The sequence below is a fragment of the Meriones unguiculatus genome, chromosome 3, assembly GCF_030254825.1.
Source record: "Meriones unguiculatus strain TT.TT164.6M chromosome 3, Bangor_MerUng_6.1, whole genome shotgun sequence".
NCBI classification, from domain to species: domain Eukaryota; kingdom Metazoa; phylum Chordata; class Mammalia; order Rodentia; family Muridae; genus Meriones; species Meriones unguiculatus.
The window spans coordinates 141,765,106-141,779,847 of NC_083351.1; the positions used below are offsets into that span (position 1 = coordinate 141,765,106).

At 40.9% G+C, this 14,742-nt stretch overlaps 1 protein-coding gene across 4 annotated transcripts in view; it reads right to left on the minus strand.

Moving 5' to 3' along the window:
* The window catches only part of Atp8a1 (ATPase phospholipid transporting 8A1), a 215,914-nt gene that overhangs the window by 174,922 nt on the left and 26,250 nt on the right, over positions 1-14,742 (minus strand). For all 4 annotated transcript variants that reach the window (XM_021654950.2, XM_021654952.2, XM_021654951.2 and 1 more), the window contains exons 2-5: positions 10,995-11,109; positions 8,879-8,978; positions 7,936-8,034; positions 3,013-3,058 (exon numbers count right to left, since the gene is read on the minus strand). In XM_021654950.2, the coding sequence (XP_021510625.1) occupies positions 3,013-3,058; positions 7,936-8,034; positions 8,879-8,978; positions 10,995-11,109 (360 nt within the window). The remainder of the gene's footprint in view (positions 1-3,012; positions 3,059-7,935; positions 8,035-8,878; positions 8,979-10,994; positions 11,110-14,742) is intronic.

Here is a 14,742-nt window from a genome sequence, read left to right on the forward strand (position 1 = left end):
AAGGACCGACCGCGAAGCTCACCCAGACGCATGCGCACCGGAACGTGTGAGGATCGGTCTACGCTCTGTCCCTTCTCTGAAACTAGGTTCTTAGAAAATAACATACGAGTCACTTTTGCCATATCCCTAAGCTATCTGCTTAACCAACATATGGATCTCGAAGGCAGAAAGTGGCATTTCTCCAAAAATATTGAGGACAAGCTCAAATGTAGAGCCTGGTCGTAAAGTTCTGAGTTGGAGCCAAGCTCCATAATTTAGTTGGTAAAAATGAGGTGCCAGACGGGCACCAATCTATAGATAAGTGGCTGAAAATGCTGGGAAGAAGTTATCATTTTGTTTGTTTGTTTGTTTCTGAAGTCTCTAGGGATGGCTAGAGTGGCAGAGCGGGGGAGACTTCCTCGTGTCTTAACAAAAATGAGAGAACATTCGTTTGAGTACAAATACCCAAGAGTGAATCCTGGCACTGGAGTAAAAGTCGTCTCTCATGCATTATGTGGTCTTGGCAAACATTTAGAAAAATATAAGCCTAGTACTTTAAATTTCTGTCAAAATTAATTACCTGTCATAAATATCCTCTTCCCCCTCCTACACACCAACCACTGCCTCGGTTCAGGAAGGCAAATTGAATTTCCCTCTGGTCTAATGACAACAGATGGCTCTCATATTAAGTAATTTGAGTTATCTGACAGCAAACAGCATCCTGTTCTAACATTTTTGTTATCTGCCATCATCTGCCAAACCAAGAATACCAGTGCTCAAACTAGGCAGAGGTTAAGCAGGAAGATGCCAACTACATAGGAAACACCTTCGGGCATCAACCTTACTTCCTGGATATGGGATTTCCAAGTATTCTACTGACTAACCCGGTGTCTATAGCTGGTTCCATATATTTCATTGTATAGGTGAGCATTGTATAGGTGAACTGATATTGGGTGGGGAAGCCTTCCCTCAAATGTGTCTGATCTTCATTTCCAGATGGAGAGATGGTCCTATAACCCCATGCAGAGGATGGAAACGCCCAGAAAGAATGTTTTTTCAAATAAAGAACATTTTGAGGAAGTGGGTATGTAAGAAATCAGCATCCCTCTGGCACAAAATGGGCTGACCTAAAATCATACCACAGTGACAACAGTCCTTCAAGGCTTGCCAAAGACCAGCCACCAGCCACCACAGACTAGTGATGCATTATGTATTAGAATTATGTACTAGAAGGGGGCTTGCATTGTTGTGCTTCAAAAGCTCCTACTGAATATTCTCAAGCAACATGACAACAAATGCAAGAGCTGCACATTGTCACAAATAGCAGCATGGAAAACATCTAGATATCTCATTTCCTCCTTGTGATTGCTCCTTTACTTGTAAACTCCTGGAGCAGCTTTGTGAATCTCTCCTGTGATCCTTTCTGTTCTCCGTCCTGATGATCATTCTGCTTCTTTTTTGGCTCATACGCCTTAGCCATTAGCTACTGAGGACGCCCAAGCAAAGCTGGCATCTCCTGGGCCTGGCATTTAAGGTCTCATAAAATTTGATTCCAGCCTATCTTGTAAATCATGTGTCTGCTTCCCCATGATATGAATCTCCTTTGGTTACCTCACACTCTAATGATAGTTCAGTGCAGCCAACCAGCAGCTGTTTTCCTTCCAGGCTGTCTTCTCTTCCCCTTTCCCACTCAACCCACAGGAAAAATGTTATCCCTACATCTCTTTAGTCATCCACGGTCCATCCAAAATTCAAGACGTAGCTGAAGATAATCCAGAATTTTCTCCCTTTGGGGGTTTTACAGCATTAGACAAGGGAAACACTATCACTATTCCACAAAAATCTACTGAGTCATTGAGACTGCATAGCTCAAGCCTTCATTTTCTCCCCAATTCTCTAATATTGTGCTTAGACATTTTTTTTCACATCTATGTATCTTAGCAAACAGGCGGAAAGCTCTTCAAAGTTAAAATTCTCATTTGATCTTTTCTTAGATCTCCAAATAATTAATATTTTAGTAGATAGCCTAAATATTTTAGGATAATAAGCACAGATGTATAAAAAACCTAGCAGATGAGGCTTTTGGCCAGAAGTGGTGAGAAAGAGGGAGAGTGCTCCCCTAGGGCAGTGGTTCTTAACCTTCCAACTGCTCTGACCTTTCAATACAATTCTTTACGTTGTGGTGACCCCCAACCATAAAATTATTTCATTGCTACTTCATAACTATAGCTTTTGCTATAGTTATGAATTGTAATGTAAATCTGATATGCAGGATATCTGATATATGACCCCAACGGGGTTATGACGCACAGGCTGAGAACCCCTGTCATAGGGCCTCCCCACAGGAGTGGCAGTAAACTGTGCTTCCTGTCTAGGTGACGCTGGAAGACTCCTGATTCCCTTCGTACTAGGGAGCTGTGGAGAAAAAGGAGTCTCTCAGTGGGAGGAAGCTCAGGGGTGGTATAAGGCATCTGCCTTCAAGTTCTAGGCTCTTTTTAAAAACATGGTCCTCTGTGCCTATGCTGAATGTCATTTTGGTTTGGTCTGTGTGAAAAAAAGGCTGTACGAGAACACCATGCTCATTCGGAAGCTGGCCTGGCTTTAGCCACGCCCTTCATTTCAATGGCTAACTTCATCCGCCTGCACAGAATAACTTGGAGTGGTTTTCAAACAAGTTACAAAGTTTCAGATATTTTTCCATTGTTTCTACAGCCAACACTGTTCACAAATAAAATAAAGGCATTTTATAGCTTTTAACATAGTGGGAAAAAACTATAGATTTTATTCACAGTGCATTTAAAAGCACATGGTTAGTAAGCAACTAAATATGGTAGAAAGCAGCTTTTTCAAAAGCACCACTCTCCCGTCAATTTAAGTGCTAATATAACTACTAAGAAAGTAAGAAGGAGGCTGAGCTGAGAGAGAGAGTATCTCAATACAATAGAGTATTCACAACTGAATCACACGTAAGAGTTTGAGGATATGACAGTGAGCAAACTTGCTAAACACAGGAAAAACATATAAAGGTCCTACCTTGTGTCTGTTTCTTGTTCACAGCATTATCAGCTTTGTGTCGTTTCTAAAGTTCAAAACAAAAACAAAAACCTCAGTGAAAGAGTGAACGAGATCCAGAAAGCAAACTGGTGCTGAGAACAAACGAAGGTCTTTTAACTTATGCTCTCCAGGTGTCTGTCTTTCTACACTCATAGCTGCGGGTGTTGTTACAGCACCCTCGGCTTCCTCATACAGTACTCCTCCCTGGCATCACAGCGTCGGGGTCCTCACCCAAGGAAGCTCAGTATCCAAGTGGGTTCCCTAGTAGGAGAACAGGGACCATCTCTGAGGCTGGCTCTTGATCCCCCCCCACCCCCAAGGGAAGCAGCCTTGCCAGGCCACAGAGGAGGACATTGCAGCCAGTTCTGATGAGACCTGATAAGCTAGCGTCAGATGGAAGGGGAGGAGGATCTCCCCTATCCGTGGACTTGGAGAGGGGCATGGGAGGAGATGAAGGAGGGAGGGTGGGATTGGGAAGGAATGAGGGAGGGGGCTAGAGCTGGGATACAAAGCAAATAAAATGTAGTTAATATAAATAAATAAATTTAAAGAAGAAAATAGGTAGAATAACATTTTTTAAATTTATTTTTTATTTATTACAATTTATTCACTTTGTATCCCAGCTGTAGCCTCCTCCCTCTTCCCCTGAATAACACTTTAATAGTACTAGAAAAATGAAGCAAAAGTCTGATTTAGTCTATTGCTTAAATAACTCACTTAGCAGATTGCCCAAGAGAATTATCTATAATAACTACCATTTAATAACGGGACTGAAGTGTTTTCAGCTTTTGGTGAAACTCATTATCTGATTAAGCTGAGTACATCCTCCATCATTTGAAGACGCACTGATGTCTGTCGTAAACCAGCAACTAGTTCATCTACCACTTCCATTGCAGCCTCTTGTCTTCACTGCTCCACAGTACCACACGGTGCAACCAGATGCCACCATGGACAGACGCCAATCTCTCGGCGCCCTCCACCCCCATCCCCAAAGCACCCACAATGTTAAATAGTGAGCGGGTGATTTTTGTTTAGGTTGACACAGGTGAGTTTGAAGAGACCTTAGAAGGGTAAGAAAAAGAAACCGAAGGCCAGAGGAAATAATGAGAAACTTGTGACCCAGGGGCCGCTATACGGGCCACTCTCTCCTCTGTAGTTCAGTTGGAGGTTTCTTGCGGCTTCTGTCTGAACTTACAGCACAGAGAAAGACACACCAGATCAGGTAATACGGCAGAAAAGTGTTCGGTGTAACTAACCCTCCCCGGGCCCCCCCTTTTTTTTTTTCAAAGATCCTATCTTAGAAAGCCCAAGCTTGCATTTAGCTGTGAGAATTGAGAACAAATACACAGAAGTGCCTACGTTTTCCATTTGAGAAAAATAAGGTGTTCAAGAAGCTTAGTGAAAACTGTTCCCCAAGAGAAACGTGTGGAGTCAGCCCTACTCTGAGCCACAGCCGTGTAGGAGGTGAGTGGAGTGAGATCCATCCTCCTCACTAAGGCAGCGTGGACTCTGTTCATCAGAGGAAAGGCCACCGAACTGCCCAATCCACAAACAGCATTGAAACCTCTCGGGGAGGAACGGTGGAACCTGATTCTTCCATTTCTACGCGGCAAGTCTTTCTCAGCGCAGACTACTCACTAGTAAATGTGTGATAGTGAAGAAACTTCACGGGAATATTATTGCTTCCAAAAGAAAACTATAATGTGCTAGAAAATAATCTGAGATCAAAAAGTTTAAATCTTTATATTTATATTAACAATAGAAAAATACAACTGTAAAGCTCCAAATAATTTTTTGTTATTTGTTTGCCATTTCTTTCTTAATAAAGATTCCAAGAAATTTTGAAAGTAATAAGTTTTGGTCCAAGATTTTTTTTTTCTTTTTAAGTCCAAGGTAAATTTAGATAGTAAAAGGAGGTCTGGATGAGCTCCTCCCTCCCCATATACACCTATGAGAGTCATGGGGAGACTTCCAACTCATGGAGATAAAAGCTAATTAATGAAACATTTCATTCAGAGACTTGGTTCACCATTCAGAGATGAGATTAGTCCCTGCCCCTTTTTACAGCTTTCCTACATCCTTAGCTCAGCCCTTTCACACCAAAGACTATCATGGGGCTGCCTGTGGTCCTCCCCACATCCTCTCTCCTTCCCCTGCTCTCGCCTCTGACTTCTGCTCTCTCTCAGAGGAGCCTTGAACTGTGTCCATGCTGTCGTCTGTTGTCACCTTAGCCCAGACATGGAGCCATGAATCCACGTGCACCCATTATCACAAATCAGAAACTTAAAAGCCACCTTGCACTTTTTTCTCCCTGTCACTTTATCTAGTGCCCTCTTTCTTTGATAATTAATTATCTAATAAACGTTCACCGTGGCCCCAGACTCTGTTAATACCCCTGAAGGTACAGTAATGTACAGGAGCCCAAATCGCTTGAGCTCACGAAATACATATTCAGGTGGACAGAGATCAACCTATCAACCAAACAAGCCTATCAACCAAACAAGTAAGGGAAGCAGCAAGTGTGGGAGTTCCAAACCTTGCCAATTTGATTCCGAAACATGCACCGAATTCCTTTTTACACTTTTTACCATCTTGACAACACCACTTGGTCTAATGTCTTCATTTTTTATATCAGCTATTGGAATAGTCTACCCAGTTTGCTAAAGCATCTGCTCTTCTTCCAATTTATGTTTTGTCTTTTTGTGAAAAGCACCTTTGAATGTTACCGGCACAGGCAGGACCTACTCATCCCTTGCTACCCATGAGGCATGAAGGGTATCACATGCGTCACTTAATTCTAAAATCAGCCTGGTCACTGCTTTACTGTCTTCTGCATCTCTTGGATGGTCAACTCCATCCAGACTTCTTTTACTCAGTAGCAGATGCCTGATAGTTGGTACCCTCATCTCACAGACTTTGAATAACTATTCATTTTGCAATGAATAAAATCTACTGATGTTTAACAATTTTCTGGGGGGAAAAAGATAAAGTTTTTATGGTTCTGCATACCATCTTAACAGAAAACAGTCATTCTGATTTTTTGCCACAAGAATTAGAATTCATTATGATAAAAAGGTTTATCATAATGTTTTAAAAAGAGATTTCCATCAATTTAGAGTATTTCAGGTATGTATACATTATTTCTATTTACACAAAAATAAAACATCTATTATGTTGAGCAATGCAAAGCATTAAGAGTGGGTAAGTCTTCAGTAGCTCACATGTAGACATAACTTTGACTTTTATTCTAAAGATGTAAAAGACAGTGCTAACATAGAATGTAAGTTTTCCTAGGCCTCAAGCTGGGTTTTGTTTCTGAGATATAGGTGGAAGATATAACTAGTCTTCCCAAGCATCTAGTTCCAACTCCCACAGATGCAAGGGAAGCATCTCTTCATTATGCCATTAATTCTAATACCTGCAAGCAGATATTGTGTGCCATTGATGGCCCAAGAAACCTGAGAAATGCCATATCTATTCCCTCCATCCTTGTCTTCTACAACGAACCCTACCATCCTATCCAGCAGAGCTTTAATTCAGTTTGCATCCCCAAGTGACTACAAGGAACAAGGATACTCTCTCCCACTATCTAGTAACCGTAGTGTCTTTCAATAAGTAGATAACAATATAAGACCACTGACATACTGAATATAATTAACATCGTGGCAAAGTTTAAACACATCACAGTCTTTATCCTAAGTGATAACAGGCACCTAAATGTGTTCTTGTGTTCCTGTTGAGTCTGATTAGTTTCTTTCTAATGACATCCAATTATTGTATTATGATCTATTAAAAATACTTCTTGAATACAATTTTGTTTACTGTATTTTTGAACGACAGTGGGTAGAGGCCACAACTAAGAGAAATTACAGCTTTGCTGCCACATCCAGCCATGACTTAAAAGAATGGAAGTGAGAGGAAACGAGCTAAGAAAAGAGAATCCCCTCAGTTTTCCAGTTTGTAGGCCCAAGCAGGATGTCGCCAATCAAGACAACCATAGTGTCTTAGACGTACCCACACAGAGTTGTGTGTCCTCAGCAACTACCGATACTCAGAGCCACTGACACAACACCCCAAGCCTTTAATTCTAGCATGCCAGGCAGTTCTGGTTTTTCCCTGTTTTAAATAATATCAATGAAGTAGCAAAGCAGAAGTAATATTACTCTTTGTGAAATTTAGGACAGTGCATTGATAAAGATTTCTTCAGCCTTCCTTTTCCCAAATCTGATTCTTCTAAAGCCCAATAGGAGGTCGGTTTAGACATGTAAAGAAGTACTTTAAAACATTAAGAGTCACCAAACCCCCACAATAGGAAACACAATATTGGCTTCCTCAATTAAGACAGTTAAAATAGATTACAGAAAAGGTCTAAAGTTATTTGGGGGAGTTTATTTTACAAAGGGGAAACCAACTTCCTCTTTCTACCACAGAGGACTAAAAATGGCAAACTTACTGTCACTTCCTTTCAATAAGACAAGATTAATGGAGAGAAAACTCAGAACACTAAATTAAAATGAGAAGAAATCAAGGACTCTAATAAGGTGAAAAGCACGATATTTATCTTTAACAATAAAATAATAAAATAATAAAAGCTCATTTATATTTAATTTGGAGATTATTTCAATTAATTGGAAACATTGTTCAAATGCCATTTTCTCTTCATGCCAATTACTATATTTAAGTTAATTTCTTTTATTAATAAATGATAAGCCTAAAAGAACACTATAACAAGAATTTCTCAATAGTAATCTATTAGAAATTGGCTTCAGAAAAATAAATGCAATGCTATCACTTAAGATGAGTAGGCATTTTAAAAGATCTATACTACAAATTAAATATCTTAAGAAATAATATTTTTAATATACATTTGGACCAGTTTATTTATGAAAATATAATACTTACAATGTCTTCTATTATCTCTTTGATAGCTGCCACAGCTAAAATAAATAAGAGAGGAACCAGGGTTGTGTATCGACCTGTTGGTGACACATCTGGTATTTGCTGAATAAGAAAAAAGGCAAGATAAAAGGCAAGTCAGTGAGAACCAGGCTTAGAAAAACCCTAAGAGAACAATGACTCAGAGTCTTCTAAAACATCCCTCACTGGTTTTACTGGTACTGGGAGAAGTACCTGGAGAATAAGCTAATTTGTTTATTGATAAATGTGTAGCGCACAGAGCTAACACAATGTAGGATTAAAAATGACAAAGTAGCATATACTAATCATCTCATCATCAAAACAATGACTTAGAAAGGCAATAAATATCTGTAGAGATGTCCACACAGTCTTGTAGGAATCAATCAGATTATGAAAGAATGTTTATTTCAGTAGCAGTTTTTGTTATCTAGATCAGAAAATAAATGAGTGGATCTAGAAATAAGTCTGGAGGGACTCAGTTTTTTAATTTTAATAATTACCTCTGGTGATGGAATAATCAGTTAATTTTTTTCTTTTGCTTTATCAACTCCTTTCGCTAACAGTGAACATTTGCTTTTTTTTTTAAAAAATGCATCTTTTCCTCCTTAAAACATTTATAACAACTAACTTAACTGGTCACTTTTGTAAGTGATAATTTTGTACTAAACCATTCAGCATTGATACTTTCATTGAGGTAAAACTAAATGGACAATTTAGATCTCTCCTCCATCCAACAGCTATACGGTGAACACTTCTTGCCATAGAATTATAGACGATAATAAATATTTGCATAAGCATAAACTCAAAGGCTTGGAGGGGCGGAAGAGGAGGAGGCCTGACACTGCACACATGCGCAGTAGCAGCAGCAGAGACTATGCGTATCGTACTTCCCGCAGAACAGAGGTTTGAAGGATGGGTGGAGCTTTACCTGGAGCAGGGCAATGAAGAGAAAGAAGGAATTAGCCGCTCTTCTGAACTGGGAGTAGAGGAATCTCGGGAGGAATGTGAGCACGTTGTACTTTGCAGTACTAGAAAGCAAAACATAAGAAACATAAAGCTTGGCTCCTCAACAATTAGCACCCACGTTTTCAAAGTTCTGTTCCCACCACGGGAGTAATCAGATGACAACATTTGCTCACAGTTTCAAATTTAGAAACTATAGTGAGGGATCCTTAACGTAAAAGAGGGACAGGAACTGGAGAAATAAACAGCCAAGACTGAACTTGGTAGGCTTGGTTTTCTCTATAACAACATTTGTCCTCTTTGGCTGTTATCATGCAGATAACAGTACTAGGGGTAGCTTGCAAAGAAAAGCAACTTTAGATAAGATACTGCACTAACAACACATCAACAGAAAAACACCAGCCTTTGAACAAGACCAAACAGTGTAACAGCTTCTTGGACAACCAAGCAATCTTGCTGCTGCTCTAACTAGCGCTGTCTCTATGGCTGTGCTAGGAATACGATGAGGACTCCCCACAGTCCAGAATCATTAAGACGGTGAACATGTTGGTCTCGGAAACATCTAGGCTATAGAGAGAAGGGAGATTAAGGAGGTAGGACATACTTTTCAACAGAGGTACGACTAGAGGACCCGTAAATATTCTGTAAATATTCACTTTAAATGGGTACTTCTCAAATATGGTAAATCTGCCCCAGGGAAACACCAGGTTAGCACTTGGGGTGTCCATGTGGTTCAAGGTTACTAAGAACCTAGTGTTTATGTGGAATCTTGTCATGATTGTTGAAATTAAAACCTGAAGAGATGTAGTAAGGAAGGCATTCTCAAAACTGTATTACACATACTGAATTACAACTATCAAAACCCACACTTTAAGACTCTAGCCAAAACAAACAAACCAAACCCTAAAACATTTTGGCATAGAGTTACAAAAATGTTCCTAAGAAGTTAAAATTTGCCATGCATAAATAATTCACAGCTCCATTAATAGGTTTAGAAAGATGACAACTGCCCAAGGAGCTTTGGTTATTCAAAATTCCTGGGGTATAGGTGTTTCTTCTTACATTCAGGGTCTTTTTTTTTTTTTAATTGAAATTCTATTTATTTATTTATTTTAATTTTAATTTTTACATTAATTACAGTTTAGTCATTTTGTATCCCAGCTGTAGCCCCTTTCCATCATTCCCTCCCAATCGCATCCTCTCTCCCTTATCTCCTCCCATGCCCCTCTCCAAGTCCACTGAAAAGGGAGGTCCCCCTCCTCTTCCATCTGACCCTAGCCTATCAGGTCAAATTCAGTCTGGCTGCATTGTCTTCCTCTGTGGCCTGCCAAGGCTGCTCCTCACTCAGGGGGAGGTGATCAAAGAGCCAGCCACTGAGTTCATGTCAGAGACAGTCCCTGTTCCCTTTACTAAGGCACCTACTTGGACACTGAGCTGCCATGGGCTACATCTGTTCAGGGGTTCTAGGTTATTTCCATGCATGGTCTTTGGTTGGAGTATCAGTCTCAGAAAAGACCCCTGTGCCCGGGTTTTTTGGTTCTGTTGCTCAACTTATGGAGCTCCTGTCCCTTCCAGGTCTTTCTATCTCCCCCTTCTTTCATAAGATTCCCTATACTCTGCCCAAAGTTTGGTTATGAGCCTCAGCATCTGCTTTGAGTCTTTCAGAGACCAGGGTCTTATTTTTGCTTTTATCCTTTCCTTTTATTTTTGTTTGAGATGCTGATAATTGAACCCAGAGCTTTATAAATGATGGACAAAAACATTCTCCCACAAGTTGCACAATAGCCATCATTTCTTTCATGGACAGAAAAGAGAGAAACAGCAGATGCTCCTAACTGGGATGAATGCTCCTGGTAAGCATCTTCCTTTCTTTCCCTCCCTGTTCACCTTCCTCCACCTCTCCACCCCTCCCTCTCTCCCTTTGAAACAGGGTCTCACTATGTAGCTGTGGCTGTCCTGGAACTCTCTTGTAGAACAGGCTGGCTATGAACTCAAAGAGATCCAGCTGTCTCTGCCTTGCTCTCTTCCCACCCATCTTGCTCTACCATTCATCCTCCCATGCCTTCCCCAGCCTTTCTTACCTAACGTGGTTGTTGCAGAATTTTGTCAGCTGGGGCTGGTTGATGAATATGGTTCTCACTTCCTCCTGGTCAGCCAGCGAGGTCTTCTCTGAAACATCATCTGTCTTCTCATAACCTGAAAGAGACGATGTGCTTCTTAGTAGACAAGAAGTGTTTTCTTTTATTATCCTTATCCAGATCAGACCCACATTTCAAATCTTTTGTACAAAGTCTGGCAAGAGCCACATGCCTCCCTTTATTGGTGGTGTTTCTTTTAGAACAAAGGGTAAAATCCAGGGGCTGGAAAGATAGCTCAGAGGTTAAGAACAATGGCTGTTCTTCCAAAGTCCTTACTTTAATTCCCAGCACCCACATGGTGGCTCTAACCATCTATAGTGAGAGCTGGTGCCCTTTTCTTGTGCACAGGCACACACGCAGGCAGAGTGCTGTATAATTAATTAATTAATTAATAGCGTAAAATCCACAGGTTTTTATTAGGGGTGCCATGTAATATTTATGTAAAATTATTCCCTTCAGAAATGATAATATAATATTTGTTCATCTTTCCTATATAAACATCCCACTTAGTCTTTTCAATTTCCTAAAAGGATATCCAAAAGTCTATAATTTTGGATTAGTTTATGTGATAGTTTATGTAAAATTCAAAAAAGGTAATCTAAAAAATTTTTAAACATAAACATCACATTGAATATTTTGAGGTTTTTTTTTGGAAGAAAATTTAAAAAAAATCAAATGTTAGTGTTTTAGTAGGCAATCCTCACAATGATCCACCTAGTTATACTCGTCTACTTCCTCCAAGTAGAAGCAAGATTTCTAACTTCATTCTCAAGATCATCACATGACTGTTAAAGACAACAAATGGTGACTGGAACACTGTAATGGTTCCCACTGTGCTCCTGGCTGCAAGACTGACCACACCTCAAACAAACAAAAAAAAAAAAAAGCAGGTTACAAAACTGAAAAAGTTTAAAAGCTCCTTGTTGTTTCCTAGTGAACACTGGGGAGGGGGTGCTGCTTCCGGAAACCTTGGGTCTGATCCCCAGCACCACAAACAAAAATTAAGCAAGCCAACGAACAGGGTTGAATTAAGTTAAATCCTTCCCCCTCTGCAGTGAAAGGACAACAATAACACTCTATATGAAAAATCCATTCGTCTTCATTTTCCACCTTGCAGTACCAACTCTTCCTATGAAACCTGCTGACAAGTGCCCTTCTGAAGTGTCCTGCACTGCTAAAGCAGAAGCTGCTGGGGATCCGCAGCCATGCGGGCTGACTCCTCCCCTGGGACACACTTACCAGGACTCCGGTTACAAGTCAGTCTCCCACTACCAGAACAGGGGCTGCCTGCAGCCATAGCTGGTGCAAGACTCATCTCAACAGCAGCCAACCAACAGTAGGTACCCAAAACATGTTTGCCCAATGAATACACCCCAAGTGACAAAGGAGTGGTTGCCTCTGCAGCCTAATTTTGAAGTTTCTCCGCCCACTGATAACGATACTAATGATAACCAAGAGCTAGTGACTAATGGTACAGACAAGATACGGTAGGAGGAGGGGACTCACTGGGGTGCTACAAAGTGGAGCAAGGAAGTGGCCCCTACTGAGGCCCGCAGCAGGCAAGGTGGGGATGGACCAGGACATCATGCTGACCAAGCCAGTTCAAAGAAGGTTCTCCATGCTGAGAAAGCAGTCTGCTTGGCAGGGAGCCACTAAGAGCTTTCCAGGATCAGAGTTACACTTTATCCTCATCGTCCTGAAGGTCATGGCTCCAAGGTAGGCTCAGCCACACCCATTTTTCAGTTTTTAGAAAAAGCATATTTACCCAAGTCATTGTCTATTACTGCATCATATTTTAGATACAACATGAGCTTTATCCCCTATTTTTGTATTATCGGAGTCTCACACAGGGATTAGGAAATGATGAAGCACTTCAAGGATGAAGTTCTGAATTTTAGATCTCCAGAAATCAAATAAATGCAGAGCAGCATGGCAGTGCATCTGTAATCTCAGCACGCAGGAGGAATTGACAGGAGATCTCAAGAGCCAGATGACAAGCTAGATAGGCTGGAATGTCAAGCTCTGAGATCAAATAGGAGACCCTGCCTCAGTATATAAGAAGTCTATAAGAAGATTGGGGAAGAATGTCTTTACAGTTCTGTACTTTTGAAAACCTGGATCTCAGGTAATTTTATTCAAGGAGTGATGGATCAGTCCTCCTGAGAGATCTGGACTAAGATCTCAAACATTATTAGGGTGAGTTAGATAAACATCATACTTCCATCCCTCTTCTATGTAAATTTGTATTGGAGAATTACTATGGTGACTTCCTCGGTCAAAGAGACTGGAATTTTCTTCTTCTTCTTCTTCTTCTTCTTCTTCTTCTTCTTCTTCTTCTTCTTCTTCTTCTTCTTCTTCTTCTTCTTCCTTCTCCTCCTCCTCCTCCTCCTCCTCCTCCTCCTCCTCCTCCTCCTCCTTCTCCTCCTCCTCTTCCTTTTACTCCTCCTCCTCCTCTTCTTCACTTACACAAGAATATGGGCAATTAAAACAATCCTATTGGATTAGCAGAAGTCCAAAGAAGATTAGACATGGAACTTCTCTAACAGAGAGGCTACATCTAGAATGGTGACATGTTCCCAAGAGTAGGACATTTAATAGGGCTAAATAGTTGTAGGTATATAATGTCCAGGTGTTAGGAGGATGGTGTATGTGCAGCTGGGCTCATGCAACATTCCATGAGCTCTGAGATGCCTGACCAAAGTGATACTGAGACTCAAGAAGTACAAACCGGATATGGTAAGTGAGCTCTAAGATGTGCGAGGCACTGACCAAATGTAACGCCGAGAAAGGTGTTTTTCACTAAGAGTAGACAGTGAGATCTTCAGTAAGCAGGAACTGTCGGAACCCCTCCACTCTCAACACTGTCGCGGTTCCAGGGAGCTTGGCAAGGACATGCAGAACCCACAGGACCTGAAGCTATAACTCTCCAGATATGTAAAGGCCACAGATAGCTATAACACCTTCAATGCTATATCTGATCCCCTGCAGACTGTTCTAGAAATGCAGAGGCCTCAGAACCTCAGGCATCCTCAGGAAACTGCAATGAAGGTATCTGAGGGAAAGACCTGGAAGTTTGCTAAGTGGAAGGCAAGAGAACTATTATAATAGGGCTGAAGTTTCAGATCACTGTTGAAATTGGCACGTCTGGATATTTCAGTAACCTGTTAATTCATATTCCATCAAGAAAAGAACTAAAGTTCTTATTCAAACCACTTAGAGGGCAGTGGGTCATGATTTTGACCTCATCCATGTAGTGGGTTAGAGGTGAGAACATATTCTCTCCATGTAATTTGAAAGCTGTTCAATGTACTCTGACAACTGGTATTTAAATGTCTGTGTTGCTTTATTTTAAGGGACGGTCTCATGTCTTCTGGCCTTGAACTTGTTTCTCAGTGATGACCTTGAGCTTCTCATCCTCTTGCTTCATCTCCTGGACCCTAGGATCACCATTCTGTGCAGCCTTGCTTGGCAAAAATTTCCATAATCAGTCATGAAGGCCACACTAAGAACTGGGTGGTCCTTTCACTCAGCTCTTGCTGTATAGTGCTAGAAAGGCAATTCAAGGGGGAAATTCCCTTCATCCCCATCTTGGATAACTCAAAACTAAGATGGCGTGGAGATACTAGGTCTCTTTCCGTACTCTGTTCCATTCTGTTTTAAGGATAGAAATTACATCCCTTTGGAGTGGTTT